At 41.0% G+C, this 26,773-nt stretch overlaps 1 protein-coding gene and 1 long non-coding RNA gene across 2 annotated transcripts in view; one reads left to right on the top strand and one right to left on the bottom strand.

Moving 5' to 3' along the window:
• Positions 1-8,588: 8,588 nt before the first annotated feature.
• Positions 8,589-17,301, bottom strand: LOC307212966. Its single transcript, XR_013837301.1, has 3 exons — positions 15,638-17,301; positions 14,609-14,728; positions 8,589-9,189 (listed from the first exon to the last, which is right to left on the bottom strand). It is a non-coding gene; the product is annotated as an uncharacterized lncRNA (long non-coding RNA).
• A 93-nt stretch (positions 17,302-17,394) lies between these two features.
• The window catches only part of LMBRD1 (LMBR1 domain containing 1), a 50,415-nt gene continuing 41,036 nt past the window's right edge, over positions 17,395-26,773 (top strand). Inside the window, exons 1-3 of the mRNA XM_079970487.1 lie at positions 17,395-17,542; positions 19,779-19,955; positions 25,743-25,803. Coding sequence (XP_079826613.1) covers positions 17,477-17,542; positions 19,779-19,955; positions 25,743-25,803 — 304 coding nt within the window. The 5' untranslated portion in view covers positions 17,395-17,476. The remainder of the gene's footprint in view (positions 17,543-19,778; positions 19,956-25,742; positions 25,804-26,773) is intronic.

The raw sequence follows: 26,773 nt of genomic DNA on the forward strand, positions 1-26,773 counted from the left end.
ATATACTCTTACAGTCCCATGTATCACATGTCATCTTAGAGGTAAGCATGATTGTTTGGGCCCACTTTTGGTGTGATTAGAATTAGGACTATGTAAAATCGCCTCAACTTCTTTAATTTTATTAAGTCATTGATTCAGTATACACGCAACTTTGGAAGAGAACTCAAATCAGGTTTTGACAGAAATTCATATGTTCATAGGTATATCATTGTTCAGACTTGCAGACAGAGATAATTATTTTATTTAATCAACAATATCAGCTGACAGCCCTCACACTTATGGACACATCCACATCATAGACTTAAACTAGTTTAATAATAATTCTCTCTGTGCAAAGAAACCTTGAGGCTGGTGGCATTGTAACAGAATTTTGAACATGCTCAAAAGTACAATTCTTAGAATTAGTAGGCAGAAGTCGTGAGAGGTAAACCGATATTAAACAAACATCATCTCCATAGGCTCTTAATCTTGCTGCTGCTCAAAACAAGGAAGTAGTAACAACCCCATTACGATTAAAGCGTAAACTCAGAGGCCACCATTGCACACAGGAGCACTTAAGCCCTCTTAAATCAATGGGCTTCAGAATGCCTAATGGGGCTGGATGGAGGCCAGATCCTACAAATAGGGGGTTCTTTTGCATGCTGTAACAAGCATGCAATCAGGAATGACAAATGAACTAATTCCATACTTCTTCAGATCAGCCTTGTTGGGGACTTTGTGTCTTTTTCTGTCATGATGAATGTTTACAGGCGAATCACTTGAAAGGAAAACAGCTGCTTGAGGAGTCTAAAATCCTGGAAGTGATCAGCGTAGCTAGCCCAGAATAACTGGATCTAGGTTATAACTTGTGATGAACCCAAGAGCACACACACACGCACAAATTTCCTTAAGAGTTTGTGTTGCATTTCCAAATCAAGCTTAATCACATTAATGCCTTCCTTATTTATTCCTATCATCAGATAAGCTTTTTTTTTTTGTATGGTTTTAAATAGCCTGTCAGGTAGTAACAAGTAGTTTTCTAATAAAGCTCACACTTAGAATTTCTCACTGCTCTGTGGGTTGGTGTTCACTACCAGTATTTCAACATCAGCTAGTTTGCATGTAGCACTGAGCTGAATTATTGTCACTCCAGAGAAACCACAGTCTGTGATCAAGATTTCCTCTTGGGTTTCCAGGTTGTGGTTTTGGCTGGAGGAGGCAAACCATGAGTCGAGGTTTAGATAACATGGTAAGCCAAACTATACAGTACCTGCAGCAAGTGCAGCAATTAAATAAATGCATAATATATTACAGTCCTCTGGGTGGAGTCTATTGTTTGAAGATGAAATAAACGTAACTCTTACTACAACTATGGTGTGGATAGCCCTGAACTAGGATCAGGCCTGCAAGTGTCTTGCAAGTGAGAAGATGAAGTCAGACAAGCAAACCAAAGACACAAGCTTGGAGGTGGAGAGGGGGACCATTTTGGCCTTTTTTCAGAAAAAGGAAGCTAGCCACATTTGAGAGGAAGATCTGTTGTGAAAACTGCCCTCCACTTTTACAACCATTGGAAACAACCCATTTTGGGTTACAGTGCTACCTCGGGTTAATAACTTCATTTGTTCTGGAGGTCCGTTCTTAACCTGAAACTGTTCTTAACCTGAGGTACCACTTTAGCTAATGGGGCCTCCCACTGCCACCGCGCGATTTCTGTTCTCATCCTGAAGCAAAGTTCTTAACCCGAGGTACTATTTCTGGGTCTGTAACCTGAAGCGTCTGTAACCTGAGGTACCACTGTATTTTTTTGGTGATATGACAAGTAAATACTCCAGTTTGTTTCTAAAATTATTTCTTCTGCAAAGATTTCATTAGTCATTTTCCCAGACCTTCCAAGTGTGCCTAGTTTCCAGAGACAGTCCTGGATTTACAGAAGCTGCCCTGGTTTCTGATTTGATCCTGGATGTCCCTATTTTCATTGGAGAAATGTTGGAGTTATGAAGGCAGCCCTGTATAGGGATTTTTTTTTTTTAAAAAAAAGATGTTTAATGATTTATTATGCTTTTATCAGCACCTGGTTAAACCCTGTGGAGGCCCCTAGGCAGTCGAAATCTCAGGGCGCTCCTTACAAATTATCTTCTAATTCATTTTTGTACTTTCCTTTCAAGATCAAATCAATATTATTTTGATCTGTTGTTGCAGGGCCCCTAAAAGGCATGGGGCCCGTAGGCTGGTGCCGACTGCCTATTTGGTAATCTGGCACTGGCTTTTATGTATGTTGGAATTCGCCCAGTGTGGCTGGGGTAACCCAGTTAAAAAGGTAAAGGGACCCCTGACCATTAGGTCCAGTCGTGGCCGACTCTGGGGTTACAGCGCTCATCTCGCTTTATTGGCTGAGGGAGCCGGCGTACAGCTTCTGGGTCGTGTGGGCAGCATGACTAAGCCGCATAATATAAATAATAATGGTATTATTATTATTATGGAATAGGACGTGCCTATTTTCATCGGAAAATGTTGGAGGGTATGTTTACTTAGTTGATTGACTGAAATTAGAAACCACTTAAAAAGACAAGAAATTTGCTTAAACAGAATTTGTTTTGTGGATTGTTTCCCATAACAAGCTATATGCTGCAGGCTTGGCGGTTAATTCAAATGACTGTGCATCTGTAAAATTTATTTTTACAGTTCTAATCATCATTTACTAATTATGCCTTTTGTGCTCAGTGTTTTATTAGCAATATAGTATTTTACTGTTGTATTTCTATTCATAAAATGTTTATAAATGCAACATGTACGTTATTATATTTCCCTGTTTGGGAAAAATAACATTTTCTCTCCCTCTTTTCCCAAGCTTTATAACATTTTTAAAATTCTTCATGATATGTGTGGTGAATGTTTGGTTTCATAACATGCTTAATTAATTACAAGTAATGACATCAAGGGAACCATTTTCTTTTGGTGATTTAATATTAATTAATGATGAGAAATACAAAGATGCTGGATTGGCTATGTAGAAAAATAATTGGCATTTTTTATATTTATAGAAATAATGTGTGGAAAAAATATTTGCATTATTCACAAAACCAATTTGTTTTCAAAATATGCTTTGCTACTGGAAATGAAGAGGAGTTTCTGCTTCCTTTTTTGTGAGTTTAGCAGATTTCCTGCTAGTTTTCATTCTTGTTACCAGGCACTCCCGTTTACCATAATTTGCTTTGGAAAAGTAGGCAGGTGCGCTATTAGTCTGGATTCAACCAGTTGACTTCTTGAGTAGGCCAGGCCCAAGGTTTGAGAAGTGCAAATTAGGTCCTTTCTCACTAAGGTACAAACAAAATCTAATTTCTCCCCTATCTCTGTGAGGTATTACCAGTTAGTTGGTGGGAGAATGGTGCATTGCTTCATGTGGGCAACTGGACAGACTGTAACTCCTCACTCTTCCTAACGATAGGGGGGAGATCTATGGGGGAATTCTATGGGGATTATGACTTCTCTGTTGCCCTTGCTGCTGCTGCTGCTCTGACTGCTTCATTTGCTATAGAAAACCGAATAAATGTACAACCCAATATAAACTAATAGTGAACAGCGCTATCCATGCACTTAAGAAGGAGGCGACAGCAAGCCTGGGGTAACCCAAGAGTAACCCTGAACTTTGCAGAAGTACAAAAAGGGCAGCCCCCCTCCAACAGCTCATTGAAGACTGAGAATGCTCAGTGGGCACAGAATGTTGACTGACTGTTGGGAAGAGGCAATGGAGTGGGGCGGCTTTCTGGGAATGAACCTGTTTTGTTACCAAGTTCAGCCACTATTGGGACGCGGGTGGCACTGTGGTCTAAACCACAGAGCCTAGGGCTTGCCAATCAGAAGGTTGGCGGTTCGAATCCCCGCGATGGGATGAGCTCCTGTTGCTCGGTCCCTGCTCTTGCCAACCTAGCAGTTCGAAAGCACGTCAAAGTGCAAGTAGATAAATAGGTACCACTCCAGCGGGAAGGTAAATGGTGTTTCCGTGTGCTGCTCTGGTTCACCAGAAAGCGGCTTACTCATGCTGGCCACATGACCTGGAAGCTGAATGCCGGCTCCCTCAGCCAGTAAAACGAGATGAGCGCCCACAACCCCAGAGTCGTTCGCAACTGGACCTAACGGTCAGGGGTCCCTTTACCTTTACCTCAGCCATTATTACAATATATAGGTTGCATGCAAATAAAGTCTGCTTTTGGTTTAACTGAAAATGAACATTGTACTGTATCTTAATTCATAAACAATGTCCAATTTTATTATGACTTCCCAATGCCAATATCTAGAATTCCCTAAGGAATTTCCACAGGGATCCCCATGAGATCATAGTACTCTGGTTTAAACTGAATTAGGATGAACATGCTGTTTCACTGTGTTTGCTTTGTTTCACTGTGTTTGCTTTGTTTAGAAAACATGAAGAAAATGAACTAGTTTCTATTAGCCAATAAAAAACACCCAGTTAATTCCATCCAGTGCTTTTTTCTGGGGGTATGCAGGGGTACTCATACCCCTAAACATTTTGTGAATCTTTATACTGTATTTATTTTTCCTGAATTGAACTATAAAATGGTGGTTTTCTTGAGTCAAAATGAGAGTACTCTTAAACATTTTTTTGGGGAAAAGGCACTGATTCCATCTGAAGGGCAGCAAATCTAGAAGGCAAAAGACACACCAATATCTGAAAAGGATAAATGCTGTGACATTTTGGCTGTATTAAAAAAAAAGATCCCCTGACTTAACCCTCAAGGATTCATCTTTGGCCACAAGATGCCAGTGGTACAGTATCTTCTTCCCATAACTTAAATACTTTGCCTGAAAGGATATCACTAGTAAGGACTGAAAGAGGAGAACATGGGTTCAGTTCCCAATTGAAAACTATCCTGTGCTTCTTTTTTTTTTTCTTTTCTCAAAAGACACAGAAGGAAAGGATGTTAAATCACTCTAAAATCTCCAGGCAAACAAATGTCTGCTGCACCAGAGAACACCCACCACCTAAGAGGTATTTGTGAAGTTTCTTCAAAACCAAATGGCTTTGGAAATAATGTAGCCGCTTTGGAATCCTCAGGCCTGTTTTGTCCAAAAGAGAAATCAAAACACTGCCTTAAGCTAATCGTTTAAATATATGTGCATGGTATTCAATTAAGTTTTACTTAGAGTAAACCCAATTAAATTAGTGAACATGACGAGATACGTCTGTTCTTTTCCATGGACCTACTCTGAGTAGAATTTAGTTGAATATCACCCAAGAACCTCCAAATTTCTGTGGCTTTTCTGACACCAGGAACTTTGTCACGTGCAACTTCTTAAACCGCATGGAGGTGGCAAGTTTAAGATAGTAACCTATGCACCCTGTGCATTAGTTCAAAGGGGCATACTCTCAAGCAAACATCAGCCTGCCATACCCATTTCTATATACTTTTCCCATTGTTTCACTGCAGCCTCTCCTTCCTGCTTCTCCTGCAGAAAGAAGAAACATTTTCTGCAAGTCTGCTATTACTCTACTTCTATGACTTTTGAGTCTGCCAGAGGCAGACACGCAGAGACCCATATGGAAACTAAAACGAAAAAAGAACAGATGTGTGGGTGGGCGTATATTATGTGCTGTGCACACACAGTGTCTCCTTGCAGGCTGAATGTGCTAGGCTGGTTGCAGAGGCTGTAAATTCTTTCCTGCCCGGCTGAAGAAGTGAAGCTCCCCATGGCATCACATATTCATTCCTTCTTCACATCCAAAAAAACTTGGGAACTTCTGGTTGTTGTTTTTAAAAAAACAAAAGCAAAAAACTTGTGATGTAAAAATTCTGGTTAGGCCATAAATTTGATGCTGTATAAAAAAACAACAACTGTCCCTATTGTGCTATGCTGCCACAATATAGTAGCAATATGTAGGGATGGGTGGCACTCTCAACCACTGAGCCTCTTGGACTTGCCAATCAAAAGGTCGTTGGTTTGAATCCCCGCGATGGGGTGAGCTCCTGTTGCTTTGTCCCAGCTTCTGCCAACCTAGCAGTTCAAAAGCATACCAGTGCAAGTAGATAAATAGGTACTGCTGCGACAGGAAGTTAAACGGCATTTCCGTGTGCTCTGGTTTCTGTCATGGTGTTCCGTTGTGCAGGAAGCGGTTTAGTCATGCTCGCCACATGACATGGAAAGCTGTCTGTGGACAAACGCTGGCTCCTTCAACCTGAAGCAAGATGAGCGCCGCACCCCATAGTTACCTTGGACTTGACTTAACCATCCAGGGGTCCTTTACTTTATCTTTAGTAGTAATATACAGAAATTATTCTGAATTAAGGGCACTCAAATATTAATTAATGTCCATGTTTTGTTTTTTTTTGTTTGTTTAACAAGATCTCAGGGCGGTTAATAGATTTTTAAAAACCAACAATTTCCCATTCTACTCTTTTAATTCCTGTGTTATGTATGGGATTGGGTAATCCCTTATATATTGGGTCATCCTCTTTAATACCCATTAACTGTTAGAATATGCTAAGCATTGGCTGTTATTTTGGTCCTCTATAACATTAAGTTGTTATGACAGCCTCCATCTAATAAATTATATAATCTTCCTTGACATTTTCCTCTTCTTATCAGCATCATTTTGATCCTTTGTTCATGGCAATGGTAAATTATTTGTTCTACAACAGCACTCGGGAACCTTTGGACTCCAATTCCCATCCACTCCAGCCAGCATGGCCAATGTTATAATCCAAAGGAGACCCTGCCTTCCATAAGAAGTATATCCAGTCTCAAAAATGGGAATTGACAGTAAATCAACATTTCCCTATTTCTCAATGGAAGGAAACAATAAGAATTCCAATATGTAAGCAGAAATGTAAAAGAACCGTCAAACCATTAAATAGAATGTCAAAGGCTGCTAAGAACAAAGACAGAAAAGAATGTGATTATCTATTCAGTGTATTTCATCAACTGGATAGTTCTGGTCATTTCATTTTAGGAGGACTGAGAATGGCACTGAGAAACACAAAAATGTGATCTTGCAGCGTAGATGGAGTATTTTTGTACAAAATGTTAAAAATACTACTGCTCTTTAGCTTGAAAAAAAAGAGAGGTAGTTAACTGGAAATATGATAGAGGTATATGAAACCACAAAAGCTCTTGAAATCTCTATCAGGGAACAGCTGCTCACTGTTCTACACAAATATAGAACAAGAGAGCACCTGATCGAATTAAGAGCGAACAAAATTAGTGATTTTTTTGGTCACATAACGTGCAGCTGACATGAAAGATAATGTGCAGTGACAATGGCCAGTAACATTAAACCATAAGGAGAACATAAACCCTGATGGATCAGGGCAAAGTCCCAGTTAGTCCAACATTTTGCTCTCACACACTGCAGCCCTAAGCACAGTTACCAAGGGGGCAAAGCCCAACGAACACAGTATTTTGTTAATTTATTTCAATCCATTTATGAATTGTTTCCCATAAAATATATCAAATTGATTTCACAGTAAAACATCAACCATAAGAACAATCTTAAACAATTCCACATGTGTAAAAAGCATTAAAACCAATACCACATATAGAAACAATTATTACAAACCCAGCACAGATACAGGCTATGATAAAGATCTCCACTTAAAAGGCCTGATGAAGAAGGAAGGTATTCAACAGGTGCTGAGAAGACAATAGAAATTCTTACAATTTATGGGATGGACTTCCTAATGAGATGGTATCTGACATTTCCCTCAGAGCGCAGTGATCGATTGGATATATATGTGGTGAGACCATATTTTAGGTTTCCTAATCTCAAGCTGTAAAGAAGTTTGTACACCAGTAATAGCACTTTGAACTTAGCTTGGTAGTTCATTAGCCACCAGTGAAATTCTTTTAGTAGCGGCATAACACTGTGGCAAGAGCCTGCCCCAGTGATCAGTCAAGCCACTGTATTTTGCACTAGCTGCATCTTCTGGGCCAACTGCAAGGGCAGCCCCACATAGCGTACATTGCAATAACCTAACCTGGAGGTTACCAGTGCAAGGACAACAGTGGTCAGACGCCTCTCCTGGTCCAGAAACAACAATAGTTGTCTTACCAGCTGAAGCTGGTAAAAGGCAATCCCTGCTACTGAGGCCACATGAATCTCTGGTAAGAGAGCTGGATGAGGAGCACCCTCAGACGAGGAGGATGTTACTTTGGGTGAGAATATTTGAAGCTGGCTGAGAGACCATACCCAAAGTGTGCATCAGTGGCTTCCTGTCAACTTGAAGGGAAGTGACAGGCAGGTGCCATGGGGCTCTCTCCTGACCCAGGATGTTTTGCTGCTTCAAGTAACACAGAAAATTCCCCCTCCTACTCTTCTGCAGCCCCCAGCTGCTGCTGCGGCCCCTCCTGAAGGCCGTGGGGAGATAAAAGGAGACCCGAGAAGAGTGGGTAGGCACAGCAATGGAGGAGACACACTCCTCAAGTCAGATCTTGCCGCCTGAGGCAACTGCATCACCTCGCCTCATAGGCAGACTGGCCCACCTTCTAGGCCTGGTGCTGTTAGACATCTTTATAAATGACTTAGACAAAGTATTATATAGGAGATACTCAGTATATATACAGACAGCACCAAAGTGGGTGGGGTAGTCAGCACCTTAGGAGACAAAAACTGGTTCAAGTTTATCTTAACAGGATGGAGAATCTGAGCCAAAGCTAACAAAATGATTTTCAACAGAGATAAATTTTGTTCTGTATTTCGGAAGAAAAATATCACATGTATGTATAAATACAAGATGAGTGACACCCAGCTTGACAACAGTATATGTGAAAAGGATTGGGTGGTGAATAGAAGACAAGCTAAACAAAGCTCAGCAGTGTGATGTGGCAGCTAAAAAGGCTAATGCAATTCTAGACTGCATCAACAGGAGCATAGTGTCCAGATTGCAGCAAGTAATGGTAGTGCTCTATTTCTGTTTTGGTCAGACCTCACCTAGAGTACTGGACACCACAGCTTAAGGAGGATATTAACAAGCTGGACCATCTCCAGAGGACAGTGACAAAGATAGTGAAGAGCCTGGAAACCAAGTCTCATGAGGAAAGGTTAAAGGAGCTGTGTTATGTTTAGCCAGGAGAACAGATGATTAAGAAGCAACATTATAGCCATCTTCAAATATCTGGAGGACTATTGCAGAGATAATAAGAGCAAATTTGTCTTCTGCTACTCCAGAACATGGGACTTGAAGCAATGGGTTCCAGCTACAAAAAGAAAAAGAGAACAAGAAGATAAGGATGAAACACTAGGAAGAACTTCCTGGTGCTATAAGCTACTTAACAGACTGCTTTGGAAGATGGTGAACTCTCATTCATTGGAAATTTTTAAGCAGAGGCTGCTTGACCACCTATCACTATCAGGGTTGCTGCAACAGTGGATTTCCTGCATTGGTGGGGGTGGACCAGATAATATTGATGCCTCTTCCAACTCTATGATTCTGTGCTAGCATGAACCCTTTCCCTGAAAATGCTTGTGAGAGTGTTTGTTTAGTTTGACAGATTTGATCATCATTATTAGAGAGATGCCCAGGCTGCAAGATTCACTTTGCATTCACCCATATCAGTGCATTGTTTTTTTTAATCCACCGTTTCTGAGCAGCCCTGTGTACTCTCCACTTGATCTGTAATTGTTTTCTACTCTGTATAAAACAAGGCGCAGGAACCCGTCCAGAGTGGGTTAAGTCTGTCAAATTACAGACAATTTATGGGGGAAATAAAAGGGATTCACTTTCCTCCATAATCTCTGGGGTTGGGGAAGTGAAGAGTTGTCTCTTACCTTACCTTAAAATAATTTTTTTAATAAAAAAAATTGCCGCTTCATTCCTGCATTTCTTATCCAGGGTTAGTTTATGTCCTCCGATAGATCTTAGACAGGCCTTGCATCATGAGGCTATCTAGAATGCTGCCTGTAGAGTTCTGAAGAATCATAGAAGTTGGAAGAGATCCTGAGAGTAATCTAGTCCTACCCCCTGCAGTGCAGGAATACCCAGGAGATCTGCAACCTTGGTGTTACCAAGAGCTCTGAGGTTTGTTGTAGTAGTTGTTAAAGCTGATCAATATAGGACTTAAAAAAATAAAGTTAAATTAAGCTTTCATCTTTTTAAAAAAGACCCCCCCCCCAATTTCTGTGTTTCGACAACAACAAAACCCAACTGAGAGCTCTTAAGTGCTCTGTGTGTAACATTTTGGACACCCTTATTTCTTGCAAAAAAAAAAAAAAACATGGATGGGAAGACCACATAGATATAGGCAAATATAGAGCTATAAAACAGAAAGACAGAATTAATAATACTGCAAAATCATCCCAATTCACAAGGTTATTTAGCTCCTAAACCAAGTCAACGCACACACCCTATTTATATTATTAAAGCTTCCTTAATGACATTTTGAAAATTAGGGTGGCTTTTGTTCTGTGAAACCACAGTCAGCTAACTGGGATGGGAATATGGGGGCCATCTATTCTCTTATTTGAGTCTTTGAAGTTTGGGAATCCAGGATTGCTGATTTTGATTAGTTACAGTCTACTGCTTCCTGAAGTCTGAACATGGTAAACAAGTGTGGATCTATAATCATTTGCAGTGGGTGAAGAGAGCAGAGCAGATGGGAGCAAGAAGAACCTTTGCCTTCCCCATCAGTGGCTAATAATCCAAGCACACAATGGATGCACGGCATTCCTGGGCAGTTCTTTGTTCTTCCTTCTCTCCACCCTTCTTTTTTATTGACCTTAATGAAAAAAATGCAAAGTAGGCTCTCTCATTGTTGCTTCTCTTTACTAGTACACAGGCCACTCCACATGACTTTGTCCTCAGATCAAATGGATAATGCCAATGAAGGCAATGCTAAAACAGAGCAGGGCAGGGCAAAAAGCACCTTTGCTCCTAGTGGTTCTTCCTATTCCCAAAGCACTGTGCTGCACAGTGGCTACTACCTGATTTTCCCTCCAAGGCATCCAGTCCCAAGATTTCATTCAAGGAAGGAAGCATATCATTGCCATGTTGTTGGAAACACAGAGAATTAATTATGAGAGTTGTAGTTTTTGTTGTTATGGTACCTATTGCCTTCCATAGGGAAGTCATGTGTGAGAAAAAATTAATTTCCTTCTGATACTATTTGATTTTTCTCTTTACTGATATTATGTGAATTTCTATACATTATACCTCACTGGCCTCCTCTCTGTAGCAGTGTAGTTGATTTTGGGGAGGCTACTGTGAAATCCTTGGCATGTGGTGAGAGTTTATACTCTGTGACTTTGGGTCATAATATTTATTCTAAAGGCTGAGGCATAGTCTGGTCTGAGGAAAGGTCCTGAAAACCAGGTTCCCCGCCCACGTTTCTATAATACAGTAATAAAGAGGCCTGTCATTCTGTCAAGCTGCATGTAAGTGTGCACAAAAGGGGACCTTTCTATTGTATATCTTCCATGATTTCATTGATTAAAGCAGGAGCAACTAAGTTTTTTCAATACCTATTATCTCATATCAAGGTTTGCTGCCTGAATGCAATATTGTATTATATTGATTTGTTTAATTCTTTTTCTTTCGGGAAAAAAAGAATGCAACACCAGAAGCTTTTCTCTGTCTGTTGTATTCATATATGAGAACCTACTGAAATGAAGTCAATTACCTCAGCTAAGATCCAGAAAAACTGAGGGGGGGGGGGGAATAAAATTATGAAGTCTAATATGTTTCCCTGTTATGTCCTTGATTGGCCTTGGTCCAAACATACTATGTGCCTCTTCGTTGCCTTCATCTCCCCCCTTTCCTCTGCTTCCCCCTGCCTCTTCATGGCAATGGTGGTGGCAGTGACAGTCCCTTCCCCTTCACCGGCCTACATATTTGTTTTGTCATTGCTTTAGTAGCAGTAGTGATGCCAAGGCCTCCCTTTGGTCTAGGAAGGGGAGGGGTAGACAGGTTGGTGGGAAGTGGTGGGGCTGGTTAGGCAGTATGTCTGCTGGTTGTCGTTGCCAGCATCAGGTGTGGTCACCATAAACTGCACGACACCCCTATTTGCTACCCTTCTGCCCCAGCATGTCCTTGTCTATATGCTTCTTAGTTGTGCAGAAGAGTGATTTTCAGCAGTGCAGATTGTTCTGCAGGGTTGAAGAAAAATACACATCGCCTGAAAGCCCCACTTTGATAACCGTAACTAACCCTGTCCTCCTTTGCATCCTGTCACCCTAAAATGTGTTTTGCCTGAGGTTCATGCGATTTGAACAATTCGGTCAGTAGTCACAAACCCTATACAGTGGTACCTCGGGTTACATACGCTTCAGGTTACATACGCTTCAGGTTACAGACACTGTTAACCCAGAAATAGTGCTTCAGGTTAAGAACTTTGCTTCAGGATGAGAACAGAAATTGTGTTCTGGCGGCGCGGCAGCAGCAGGAGGCCCCATTAGCTAAAGTGGTGCTTCAGGTTAAGAACAGTTTCAGGTTAAGTATGGACCTCTGGAACGAATTAAGTACTTAACCTGAGGTACCACTGTATGGTCAGTCCTCAAAGATACAGTACTCTGTTTTGAAGCGAAGCAAATTGTGAAGCCAATTTGTCTTCGACTGCAGACTAAATGTGATTTAATTTCATTATTAAATGCATTAAGAATATTTATCAAAGTGGTTAAAATTAAAGAAAATCCATACCATAAAAATTACATGCCAAAGAAATAAACAGCACTAAAACCAAAATGCAGCACTAAGTGATCTTTACAAGCAGCAGAAAATGTATGGGGAAAGCCACTGAAAAATAAAGAACTGTATTGTTACAAATCAGATAGGCAAACGGCCAATTACTATTGTTACATTTTTAAAAACAGATTTGACCAAACATAAGCATTAAACAGCAATCAAATTATAATTTGCACAAAGAGAAATGTAAACAGTTTTACCGGTGATAGATAACATTAGCTGAAGAATAGTGATGTGATGCATTGTTAGGAAAGTTTTCCATGACAACAAACACTTTCCCACCAAAATGATAAATGGTTTATACGCCCTGCTGTAGGATAAAAATGTAATATTTAACAAACCCTCTAACTAATCTGCTGTGATGTGTTAATATTTCATCTGGATAATGTGCCATACTCTTGTGAACCATCCTTGGATTGAGCAGCCTGAAGGTATTTTCCAGCTTTTTGCTGTTTCCATCCAGGCCACCACCAACAGAAATATATAAATATATTCTGTAAAGTCTTAGAAAATGGATAACAGTGTTAATAGGGGTCACATTTAATGTTACGTTTCAACAAGATGATACAACAAAAATTAAACTGACAGAAAAACTTATTATAAAAGGCAAAAAGAAACAGAAACTGTTTGCATATACAGTGGTACCTCGGGTTAAGAACTTAATTCGTTCTGGAGGTCCGTTCTTAACCTGAAACTGTTCTTAACCTAAAGCACCACTTTAGCTAATGGGGCCTCCCGCTGCCACCGTGCCTCGATTTCTGTTCTCATCCTGAAGCAAAGTTCTTAACCCGAGGTACTATTTCTGGGTTAGCGGAGTCTGTAACCTGAAGCATCTGTAACCCAAGGTACCACTGTATGTATTACTGTCACTGTACATAGTCAAATTCTGATGAGGGTGTTTCTCAGGGTCAGATGCTAACAGAGTCAGGAGATACTGGCTGACACTGTTTTGAATGCTTGTGTTCAGAGAAGCACACTAAAGTACTAAGAATTTAGATGTTAACACACAAATAAGCAGGACCTACAAGGAATCATGGGAAGAATGAGGTTGGAAAGCACCATAGCTTAGTAGTAGAACATCTACTCTTGCAGAAGGTTCAACCCCTGACATCTCCAGGTAATGGTGGGAAGGACACGGCCAGTCAGTATATAGACAATACTGAACTAGATGGACCAAGGGTCTGGCCTCAGTATAAGGCAGCTTCTTGTGTTCCTACATTGCGCTCTACATTGTTGCTTCCACAATGACTGGCGCATGACATCCACAATTACAGTGGTGATGAAGGGTGGTTTAACTCTTGCTGCGACCCCAAAGCCATAATTGGTGAGAGCAAATGAAACTGATGGGTTTGTGCTATGAGATGCAACTAAGGCCTTCCTAACATTGTCCTACATTCTGGTTCATTGTGTTACACTTATTTTCTCCCGGCCAACACAATTCCCAACCACCCCATGGTGTCTAGGGTTAGCACGTTTATGCCACCCTTTGCCGGCAGGGATATTCCCTAGTGCCACGAGAGAAATGTGCAACCCTTCGTTGGATGGTTTGAGGAAAAGGTGAGATGGTGGTATTCCAACCTTTGCTATTTTCGTGCAAGTCCCTCTCCTATAGTGCTATCTCCAATTCCGGTGTCAATTGGACAAGCAGAGAAACAAACCTTGCAAGGTACTCATGACTATAAAGAAAACTATGAAGACATGAAAACAGGAAGGGGGGAATCCTGAGGTTACTGGCAAAGAGAAGCCCAGTTTAGCATTATGCACCATGTCATCAGAATGGTCTATTTTTAGTCACAAAACATGTTTGATATTAAATGGCTGTCCCAAGAAAGCCATCTATGTAATTTGAAATCTTGCATGTTACATTTTGAACCCCGTGTGATCTCTTGCAGAACGTTTGGCCATTTGGGGATTACGGAGGCCAGTTCTTATAATTGTACCTGCATAGCTTAGGAGGTTTTGAAATGGCAGATCTGAGATGATTCATATTTTGAAGCAAACTCTGAGTCACCCTAGTGTTAGAACAGCTCCCACTCAAACGAAGGAGTTCCATAACAATTCTGCCAAAGAACAACACCTACTTCAATAATGCACTGGTCGAACAAAAGTATAATTCTACTTATCACCATAGAATCTGTAAGTTCAAATTGAGAAAAGAGGTCAAACCCAGAATGTTGTAGCTACATATAAAAAGCAGATGACATCAAGCTAGCGTTAGATATTTTCATCTTTGGTGGTATATGTCAGCTGATGATCTCATGTACCTTATCAAGTAGTTAAGAGACACAGACTGAATTTGGCTTATTCTGGGAATTCTGTGGTTTGACCTACAATATTCTATTTTCTGATTTTGACCAATAAAAGGATGGTCTGTTGGTCAGTCTTTTAAAGCGATGCATTTAGAAACATAGCCATTAATTGACGATCCATGGAAATTTGTTGAATGTGCTTTAGGGTGCCAAGTTGAACATACTTACACTGAACATGGGGACTCATATCTGAATAAACATGCATAGGATTGTGCTGCACACCTTTTGTTTTAAATCAGCCACCTTGTTCTTGCTTCATAAACAAAATATACCAACTTGCTTACTGAACTCAGGGGAACTTACTTCTGAGTAGAGAAGCATAGAATGCCATTGTCAGTTACTAACAGAAGTATACAGCAATCATTTTAACTGACATATTTTATTTCTGATTGTTGGATTTAAATGCCCTCTCATTATAATTAACCTCCACTGTCCATTTGAATCAAGCTTAGTGAATGCTTTGCTTCCTTACTTAAGTAATAATACGCCCTTTCATTCTGATATGCCTATTCATATTTTTTCATTGTAGTATTGCCTCTAACTTCTTAATTGATCTGCATGATTAGATCTCTGACAGCCTTTTGGAACGCTTGGCATGAGAATCTTGCACACTCTGAACCTAGGAAAAGTTGGAAATAAATGGAGGTTCAAATTACTCACTCAGCATCTGCTTAGTCTCCTCCCACTGCTGGTCATGTTAATGTTTCTTTCTCCTATATCTTCAACTGTGTGTACATTACTACACCATCCAACCTTCCTTTCCTAGTACAGATCTTAATTTTCATTTGGAATATCCTCAATTATTTTTGGCCTACAAAACAGGAAGAACGAAGGTTGGGCAAAAGAACAGCAGTGGCTTCAAACTGTCATAAGGAACATGTACAAAAGTAGGAGCCAAAGCATTTGGGGATTAGGAAAATGTTATGTACTGAAGTTCTCACCCTGGGCCAGCAGAGGGATACTGTAGATAGTTTTCACTCAGGTCCACATATGCAAATAAGGAATTGAAAGTGACATTCAGTGATTGGATAGTTACAGAAAGTTGTTACTGTTGCATTGTAGTGGAGCTCTATATAAGCAGGTTGGCTGAACCCTTCAGTTCAGTTCAAGCTTACTATAAAGAGCTACTTGGAGAACTCTGTGTCGTTCACTTTGTCAGCCCACTACTTAATAGAAAACTCCTGTGGTTACTAGACTATACTATTTAAGACTACATGTAGGTTCCTCTGCACCAAAGATGCTAAGAATACAGAAAACCTGATTTAACTTCTCCATGACATTCTACTTTTCTAAGTGCAGGGACTTTTTTTCCCCTGATGAAGAAATGAAGCATGTGACACCCCCCCACCCCCCCGCGCGTCTGACGTGGTTAAAGATTCAATTCAAGGCTGAAAGGCAGATCTGTTACACAGCAGGGAGACTTGAGGCTATTTACACGGGCGTGTGCTTCTGTTCTCCATAAATGGCGGCAGAGAGGGCGGGGCTGTTAGGCTAGGCAACCGAAAGTCAAGATGGAGATGTTTACGATTGTATCGGACCCGACCGCGAGGTGGTGCTTTAGTGTCGCTTTGCTGGTAGGTAGCTGCTGCTGCTGCACGTCACGGTTCAGTCTCCTTTTCTTTTCTCACCCCGTCCACGATTTACGAAGTTACACGGTTTCTGCTGCCTTTCATCCCTGTTGCGATGCATGCACGGCAGCGATTGCGGGGTTACCCCCTCTTCACGCACCTGGGAATGGCCAGCCCCACGGGAGTTAAATTCAAGCAACGGACCTAGATTAAGTAAACCTTCAGACGGGATTTCGGTTCTCAGAAGCGCCTGTTCCTGCTGCGTCCTCTCCAAAGTTGCCATCCCAGCACATTTAGCTGGGTCGGGGCGGCTTGCTCCGAAGAAGACACGTGCAGGATTGCATTACTGGCATTTCGCAGCCTATGGATACGAAGCAAAAATGCTTGCATTGCGCGTGCAAACTTGCAATGCAAACGTCCGTGCTTCGTATGCACGAATCCTACGCTAGTTCCCGTGTCTTTTATTCTTTAAGCTGGCCGTCTTTTTAAGTTTTCCACCCAGAGAACCTTTATGACTTCCCAATACCGAAATCTAAAACGGGCCTCCGCCTTTCTAACAAGTCACCCGAAACCATAATTTAAGGCGCGGCCACAACGTCCTTAAAAAAACACACCACCCTAATTTAATTTAGAGCGGCCACGATTCCAACCGCCACGCTGCCTAGTCGGGAATCGACACGCAACAAGGTCAGCTGGGCGTGGGTGGGTGATTTTGCTCCGCCGCGCCCTCATTGGCCTCCTTCGGCAGCCGGGCCAGCCAATCAAGAGCAATCGCCCGTCTTCTGGCGCAGAGTGTTGTTGAGCGGTTCCTACGGTAACGCTGTTCCCCTTGCTTTGGGCCTCGCTTGGCCCCGCCCCCTGGTGCTCCATTAGACTCCTCCCCCTCGCGGCGCCGTTGCCGTGAGCGTCAGTGTTGTTGCCGGAAGTTAAGATGGCGGCCTTCACCGCGGAGACGGACCTGGTCACGGGCTGGTGCCTCTTCGGCCTCGCTTTGCTGGTAAGCTTGTGGGCTTTTGCGCCCCATGGGAAGAGTGGGGCGAGGACCTGGCCCGACCCCCGCCTTAAAGGGCTCTTTTCAGTTTAGAAAGGGAGGAGAGCAGGCGAATTATATAAGGCTCCGTGGTTTCCACGCTTTCACCCTGTCCTGCCTGTCCGTATATTGGGAAGCAAGCCAGGCTCACTCTCAAGTTAAGTTTGCATAGGCTGGCAGCTGGCGTTGCTTAGGGCGCGTAAGAGAAACGACGTGGCGCAATGTACCTGTTTAGAAATAAAATTTGCACCCATGGGATTTGCTTTCTAGCAAGCGAGTGAAAAACTGCGCAAGCCGAAGTGCTCGGGAGGAAGAGAATCGAGCAAATGATAGCCAAATATCGTTTCCTTGTTTTCCAGAGGGTGCGGAAAGAGCCCCTATATATGTGTGTGTGTGTCTCCCTGTAGGTTTCCCAGTTAAAGCCACCTTGTCGTTAAAGTGTAAGGTGGGTTAGGCGTCACTTTTTGCACCCTTCCTTCACTGATCCTGTCATCCACTCGAGAGTTTAGAGTAGCAGGGGTGACTGGCATTATGCAAAGCAAAGTGGCATTAGGACAGTACTGCTCTGGGCTGCATGTAGCAAATAATAACACTTGCAGGTAGAGTTTGGTTTATAGCCCTTTACTCTGATGTGCAATAGGAAGGGAGTGTTTTTGTTTTGCATTGGTAAGCATATGAAATTTATACACCAGTCTTGAAATGGTACTGTCTAGAATTCTTCTACTTGAGCATACTAGTATGGAAATGTAAGGTCTTGAGAGGGGGAACTGTTTTTCTTTCTCCTACCCTGTTTTAAGTACCAGATGTATTGATGGTATGAAATAAATTAATCCCTACCTTGGCTTTCAATGAGGGAGTGCAGAACTGATGAACAAACTTTTTGTACCTGCTTAAGACTTGTGTATATCGTATATGCAGATGTCCGAACTAAATAGCACCCCATGGCTCAATAATTTCCAATTCTAATACAGTCTGATGCCCACTCTGCCCTTCAGCATGCATTAAATTGCTTTTTATTGCTAAACCTCTCTACAGATCTTCAGTGAATATTGAGAGGACATACTAGGATTACATTAACCATTTCGGTGTGGCAAGCATCTACATAGAACATTACATTTCTGCAAATGTCTGTTTGCACAACAGGTGCCTTAAAAACACTGGGCTACGCATGCACAATCCCTGTGTGAATGTGAAGAGGTCTGTGCGTGTATCTGAGAGAGAAGTAGGGAGCACTGTAGATGGTAGTAGCATATTTGGGGAGTCTGGATTTAGTGGACAGAATGGGCAACCACCCATGCATGGGTCAGGCTTTGTTTTATGACTGTGACAGAGGACCTGCAGTCAGTGCTCCTCCCCCCCCCCAAAAAAAAAATAGGTGCCAGTACTCACTGTGAAGTTGTTACAGTAAGTGCCACACTTTTTAACAACAGAAAAGAGATGCTGGTACTGTGTACCTTTGAGTACCCCCTTAAAAAAGCATTTCCTGCAGTCATAAAGCTTCCTATGACCAAATAAGTAGAACCCTGGACAGTCCAAAAGAGCAAGTGTGAGAGCCAGTCTGGTGTAATGGATAGGATATTGGATTTAGACAAGGGAGACTTGACTCGCTGCCCACTCAGCATGGAGCTCATTAGCTAACCTTGGGCAACCACTCATTGTTACATCATAGATCTGTAAACAATGGGATAACCCTACATAAGTCATCCTGAACTAGATTAAGATCATATTGCTTTCAATTTGGTTGAAAGTTTACCAATCTGTTAATAAATTTACAAATGTTTTAGGAATTCAGGGTAGCCTTATATGTGTTACCTCATTGGTAACAGTCCTGGTAGCGAATGGGAACCTTGCTGTTACAAGGTAAAATAGAGTCCTGAGGTATTCAGTTACCAGTTGTAAGAGCTGACTCATTATATTAACATTCAGATAAGATATGAAGCTGCTTAAAATAGAAGCTTATAGCCTTTCAAGTGTTGAATCTGCACTTAAAAATAATGGCTTTGTAATTTTCTAACCCACTGCTGCATCTTGTTGGGGGGATGAAATGCTGACCTGGCAAAAGGGAAAAGAAACCCAATTAAAAATCTGTCCATAGAGAGTACATACCTTTGCATGCATTTTGTTTTTGTATTGAGAAATAGGATTATGGCAAGAATATGATTCTTTTACTGGGTTGTAGTAACTTCTGTATTATTATTTTTAGGTTATCCTGATATTCTGCTGGGTTTATGTCCGCAAGTACCAGAGCAGACGTGAAAGTGAAGTAATCTCTACTATAACAGCTATTTTTGCTCTTGCAATAGCACTTATTACATCAGCACTTCTGCCAGTTGACATTTTTCTGGTTTCTTATGTGAAAAACCAAAATGGGACATTCAAGGTATGTATTGATTACCCCTTCCAGCTACTTAAAATATATTCAAGTGGGCTGCAGTGATAAACACACTTAGAAGGGGATAAGCCCCATGAAAAATGAGACCAACAACTAAGACAAATGAACAGGATTGGTCTGTTGTTTGGGCAATATTGTATCTTCTAATTATTATTCAGTTTCCTAACCTATGGCTAGAAGATCAGGCATTCCCTCAAGTATGACTGCTCCATCTCCTTTGAGCTTGCACACTGCTTACTCTTCCCTTTGAACATTACCTTGTTGTGCAGTGTTATGTCTGCATTGGCATTCCAATAGCTACACTAATGTTTGTTAGCTTCTTAAATATTGAAACCAGGAAGCTGTTTGATTTACCTATTGGTAATTATTTTAATGCTGGTGCAGACACAACAGTGCACTATAGTTAGTTCTAACACGAAAGGGTGGGGAAGGAGTTACGTACAAACTTGAGCTGAGGGATAAACAAGGCATGAGCTTTCAGGGAACTTCCATCCTCCTAACCATAATCAGCAGATTGAGCAATGTTATCTCTGAACCAGGCCCACATGTCAAATATCATAAAACTACATTTTCAACAGGAAGAGGGGCAGCTGTATTAAAAAATGTGCAGTGTCATTGGATGTAAAAACAATTGCTTATCTTTCCAGCCTTGTACATATATGTAATGCATGTTAGGAGAGCTGAAGCAGAAGGATCAGTTCGTGTTTGGCACTGATTCAGCTTTGGAATTTTCTATGTTGTATTACCTGAGTTTGATTAAAAACAGGGTTAATGCCAGTAATGTTCTGAATTTGTTTTTAAAGGCAGTGGGTTATATAAACTTCTTTCTTTTTGTGTGTGTTTGTTTTCCATGTCATATGTATATATTAAAACCATAAATTAATAAACAGAAATCTTACTGCTTGTTGAAAAGGCAGAAATAACTTATTGAAGTGACAATAACTTGCATATCACATGTGACTAATCTTAAATTGGTATTGTTTGTCCATTGTTTGGAGTATTACTGCGTGTGTTGCTCATTTGTACCTATCCACTGTGACTGGATATATTTTTATCTAGGATACATACACCTTCAGATTATAGCCAGGGCTATATGAATTATACTCCTTGCAAGTTAAGTTGTGTAGTGGCTTACTTTTCCTAATGTGAGTTCCAAGATCCATGTTTCTTCCAATAATATGATGATATGAATGAGGGCTTTGTTGTTGTTTAGTCGTTTAGTCATGTCCGACTCTTCCAAACCAGTGTAAATTAATAAGATACGATCGTGGGGGTTTTTTGGTCTATTTTTATCATTTCATTTTTTTTAATAAATTTTTTATTAAGAATTTTGTTAATACAATAAAGAAAAAAAGACAGAATAAACAGAGAACAAACAAAGAATAAAACAAACATAAAATTATACATCTTGTAATAACCATCTTTTCTTTATTTTTTCCTTTTGGACTTCCTCACGTCTCTTGCTCCTACATTCCAAGTTAATAAAACTTTAGCCAGCAACTTATCACCTTATTTTCATTCTTATTGTACACAATTCCAATATTTTATCCATAACTTTGAATATTTTTTATCAAAATCCTGAATACCTAGTTTTAACATGATATTCATTCAAAATTTATCTTTCTCACGAAATTCACTCATTCTCATAATCTTTTCAGCTAACTTTATGGTGCCCTGTTATTTTTATCATTTCAGATAAGATTATTATTTCCCTGGAATTACTCCAGTGCAAGGCTTTAGATAAATAGGGTTCTAGTGGTTAGAGTGATTTTTTGTTGTTGTTAGACTTACTCACCCCTCCTTGGGTCATAACAGTGACTGTTTTAGAAATAGAATTGCATTGAGTTCTTAGAATCATAGAATCATAGAGTTGGAAGAGACCACAAGGGCCATCGAGTCCAACCCCCTGCCAAGCAGGAAACACCATTAGAGCACTCCTGACATATGGTTGTCAAGCCTCTGCTTAAAGACCTCCAAAGAAGGAGACTCCACCACACTCCTTGGCAGCAAATTCCACTGTTGAACAGCTCTTACTGTCAGGAAGTTCTTCCTAATGTTTAGGTGGAATCTTCTTTCTTGTAGTTTGGATCCATTGCTCCGTGTCCTCTTTTCTGGAGCAGCAGAAAACAACCTTTCTCCCTCCTCTATGTGACATCCTTTTATATATTTGAACATGGCTATCATATCACCCCTTAACCTCCCCTTCTGCAGGCTAAACATGCCCAGCTCCCTTAGCCGCTCCTCATAAGGCATCGTTTCCAGGCCTTTGACCATTTTGGTTGCCCTCCTCTGGACACGTTCCAGTTTGTCAGTGTTCTTCTTGAACTGTGGTACCCAGAACTGGACACAGTACTCCAGGTGAGGTCTGACCAGAGCAGAATACAGTGGCACTATTACTTCCCTTGATCTAGATGCTATACTCCTACTGATGCAGCCCAGAATTGCATTGGCTTTTTTAGCTGCCGCGTCACACTGTTGGCTCATGTCAAGTTTGTGGTCAACCAAGACTCCTAGATCCTTTTCACATGTACTGCTCTCAAGCCAGGTGTCACCCATCTTGTATTTGTGCCTCTCATTTTTTTTGCCCAAGTGCAATACTTTACATTTCTCCCTGTTAAAATTCATCTTGTTTGTTTTGGCCCAGTTCTCTAATCTGTCAAGGTCGTTTTGAAGTGTGATCCTGTCCTCTGGGGTGTTAGCCACCCCTCCCAGTTTGGTGTCATCTGCAAATTTGATCAGGATGCCCTTGAGTCCATCATCCAAGTCGTTGATAAAGATGTTGAATAAGACCGGGCCCAAGACAGAACCCTGTGGCACCCCACTAGTCACTCTTCTCCAGGATGAAGAGGAACCATTGATGAGCACCCTTTAGGTTCGGTCAGTCAGCCAGTTACAAATCCACTGAGTGGTAGCATAGTCAAGTCCGCATTTTACCAGTTTCTTTACAAGAATATCATGGGGCACCTTGTCAAATGCCTTGCTGAAATCAAGGTAGGCTACATCCACTGCGTTCCCTTCATCTACCAGGCTTGTAATTCTGTCAAAAAACGAGATCAGGTTAGTCTGACATGACTTATTTTTCAGAAATCCATGCTGACTATTGGTGATCACAGCATTCCTTTCTAGGTGCTCACAGACTGTTTGCTTAATGATCTGCTCCAGAATCTTTCCTGGTATTGATGTCAGACTGACTGGGCGGTAATTATTTGGGTCCTCTCTTTCCCCCTTTTTGAAAATAGGGACAACATTTGCCCTCCTCCAGTCTGCCGGGACTTCGCCTGTTCTCCAGGAATTCTCAAAGATGACTGCCAGTGGTTCTGAGATCACATCTGCCAGTTCTTTTAATACTCTTGGATGCAGTTCATCTGGCCCTGGAGACTTGAATACATCTAAACTAGCCAAGTATTCTTGTACTATCTCCTTAGTTATTCTGGGCTGTGTTTCCTCTGCTGAATCATTTGCTCCAAATTCTTCAGGTCGGGCATTGTTTTCTTTATCGGAGAAGACTGAGGCAAAGAAGGCATTGAGGAGTTCAGCCCTTTCTGTGTCCCCTGTTTGCATTTCACCATCTTCTCCTCTGAGTGACCCCACTGTTTCTTTGTTCTTCCTTTTGCTACGAACATACCCATAAAAGCCTTTTTTGTTGCTTTTAACCTCTCTAGCAAGCCTGAGTTCATTCTGTGCTTTAGCTTTTCTGACTTTGTGTCTACACGTGCTGGCTATTTGTTTGAATTCCTCTTTGGTGGTTTGCCCCCTTTTCCATTTTTTGTACACATCCTTTTTTAATCTTAACTCAGTTAAAAGTTCTTTAGATAGCCACCCTGGCTTCTTTAGGCACCTTCCATGTTTCCGTCTCATTGGTATTGCCTGAAGTTGTGCTTTTACTATCTCCCTCTTAACAAACTCCCAGCCATCATGAACTCCCTTTCCTTTTAGTATTACTGTCCATGGGATCTCACCCAGCACTTCCCTAAGTTTTATGAAGTCGGCTTTCTTAAAGTCAAGAAATTGAGTCCTAGTATGCTTGGCTGCTCCTTTCCGGAGCAGAAGACCAGAACTTCAGAAGAGCATGATCACTCGCGCCTAATGATCCTTCCACTTCTACCCCACTAACCAGGTCATCAACATTGGTTAGGACCAGATCTAAAATGGCTGTTCCTCTTGTTGCTTCTCCCACTTTCTGGACAATGAAGTTGTCTGCAAGGCCAGTGAGGAATTTGTTTGACCTTATGCTCTTGGCTGAGTTTGACATCCAGCAAATATCCGGGTAATTGAAGTCCCCCATTACTACTATCTCCCTTCCTTTTGCATGCTTGGCTATCTGTTCCAGGAAGGCATCATCTATGTCCTCCGTTTGGCTTGGGGATCTGTAGTAAACTCCCACAATGAGATCCCTGTTATACTTCTCTCCCTTAATTTTGACCCAAATGCTCTCACTTTGGCTTTGAGGTTCTAAATCTTGGATCTCTTCACAGGTATACACATCCCTGACATATAACGCCACTCCTCCTCCTTTCTTGTCTGGTCTGTTTCTCTGAAATAGATTGTATCCCTCCATTATTACATTCCAGTCGTGGGAGTTATCCCACCAGGTTTCAGTGATGCCTATTATGTCATATTTAGTTTGCTGTACCAAGAGCTCAAGCTCATCTTGTTTATTTCCCATGCTTTGCGCATTAGTGTACAGACATTGAAGTCCATTAATCATTCCCCCATGTCTCTTATTTAAGGATTTTTTCCTCCCACCACTAGGTCTGCGTGCTGTTTGCTCCATCCGGTCTATGACATTTGGATGATCATCTTCATCAATTGATAGACTCCTGCCTTCAGGAGCACTGTCTCCCTCCCCCACATTAGTCAGTTTAAAGCCCTCCTGATGAGGTTTCTGAGATTTTTGGCAAAAACATTCCTCCCAACCGTTGTGAGGTGCAGCCCATCGCTTGCCAGAAGTCCATCTTCAAGAAACTGCAGCCCGTGATCTAAGAATCCAAACCGTTCCTGTTTACACCATTTGCGAAGCCAGCTGTTCACTTCCACTATTTTTCCCTCTCTACCTGGGCCACGTCGTTCAACTGGGAGGACAGATGAGATGACAATTTGTGCATTTAATTGCTTCAATTTCCTGCCCAGAGCCTCATAGTCTCTTTTGATTTTCTGGAGGCTATTGCTTGCAGTGTCATTGGTTCCCACATGAACCAAGAGGAAGGGGTATTTGTCAGTGGGTTTTATGATTCCTTGCAGTCGTTCAGTTACATGTTGCTAATGTAGCAACATTTGATTCATTACGAGATAGATTATTTGAAAGTTGAAGAGGTCCGTGCAACTAGTTATAAATATATTTATGCATGCATTATGTTGGAACTTATCTGGGAACTGCAAGCCATATTGCTTTACATTGTAAATGTCTATGGGTTTCTGACTGAGCCTTAAAAGGAAATAAAGATATTTTGTAACAAGTTATTTAATTGTTTTGGGTATGCAAGATCACAACTACTATGGCTGAAAAGTAATTGTGTTTGTACTGAATGGTTCTTCTTCAGTAAGATACACCACGTTCAGCTGTCATCTCTGTAGCGCAACTCTTCAGAGGAGAGGAAAAGTAGAATGAAGGGTCTTAATTTCATTTGTTGAGGTGATTCTTTGAAGTTCAGTCGCCCATCTACATGTATGCAATGTAGCAGAAGTTGATATTTGAAAGTAGTTATTGTATACAGCTTATACAAATTGCTATTTAATGTAATATTGTTGTTTTTCTTCTTCTATCAACATTTCCAGGCTTGGGCAGATCCAAATGTTACAAGGCAAATTGAAGACACAGTATTATATGCATATTACAGTAAGTATTATAAAATAACACTCTTTATGTTCAGATCATGTAGTTTTGTGGCATATTTCATGTGTATACTAGTTTTTAATTTTAAATTGTGGTTTTTGCTATGTTCTGCTACTTCACATTATTTTTTTCTGGCTATCCTGTGAACAGGAGTTCTTTTGTTCTCTGAAGGTCTTCTATTTTGTTATGTTTGTAATTAAGGGTTTTTTTCGTGTTGTAAGCCACCTTGAATATGGTTTTAACTATGGAAATGCAGCATACAATTAAAATTATGTATGTATGTATTTCTGTTGGCCTCCTAACCCCCTTCTAGAAACATGCATTGGGAGTTCTGATTGGTCCCTTAATCAGATCAGTTGTTCATAAAATTTAGAACGTTAAACACTGACTTTCTTCAAGACTTCCAGTATCTCATTCAAAGATCTTGAGCGGCCTTGCTTCCTGAGATCTTTAGCTGAAAATGACAGATATTGAACTTGGTTCTTTATATATATCATTCTGCCACTCGTGTCTTCCCTCTCCTCTTAGTTTCAGAATTGTAGTGCATTAGGCTGCCATATGGTATTATTTAGGAAAGGCAGAAAAGTTACAACAGAGGTTGCCATAGTGGTGCTCTCTAGATGTTGTTGGGCTCCTGGCTCCCAGCAATCCAAGCCAGCATAGCCAGTGGTCAGGGGTGATGGAACTTGTAGTCCATTAATATGGAGGGCACCACATCGACTATCTTTGATGTGCAGTATTCAAATTATCTCTTTCCTTAGATAGCAGTCTTAAAGTCATTTGGTTAAGGTTTCTGAAATGGCATATTAACCTCCCAAGTAGTAGCTTGCAATGAGATATTATTTTGTGTTACTTTTGCTAAAGTTCAGAAAAAGCTGATGGCATGTTAAATTATAGAATGTAGAAAAATATTTTCAAACATTGTTATTTCATTCTAACATGTGCTCAGCAGGATGTTTGCTCATATGCTGCC

Source organism: Podarcis cretensis (assembly GCF_951804945.1).
Source record: "Podarcis cretensis genome assembly, chromosome: 3".
NCBI classification, from domain to species: Eukaryota; Metazoa; Chordata; class Lepidosauria; order Squamata; family Lacertidae; genus Podarcis; species Podarcis cretensis.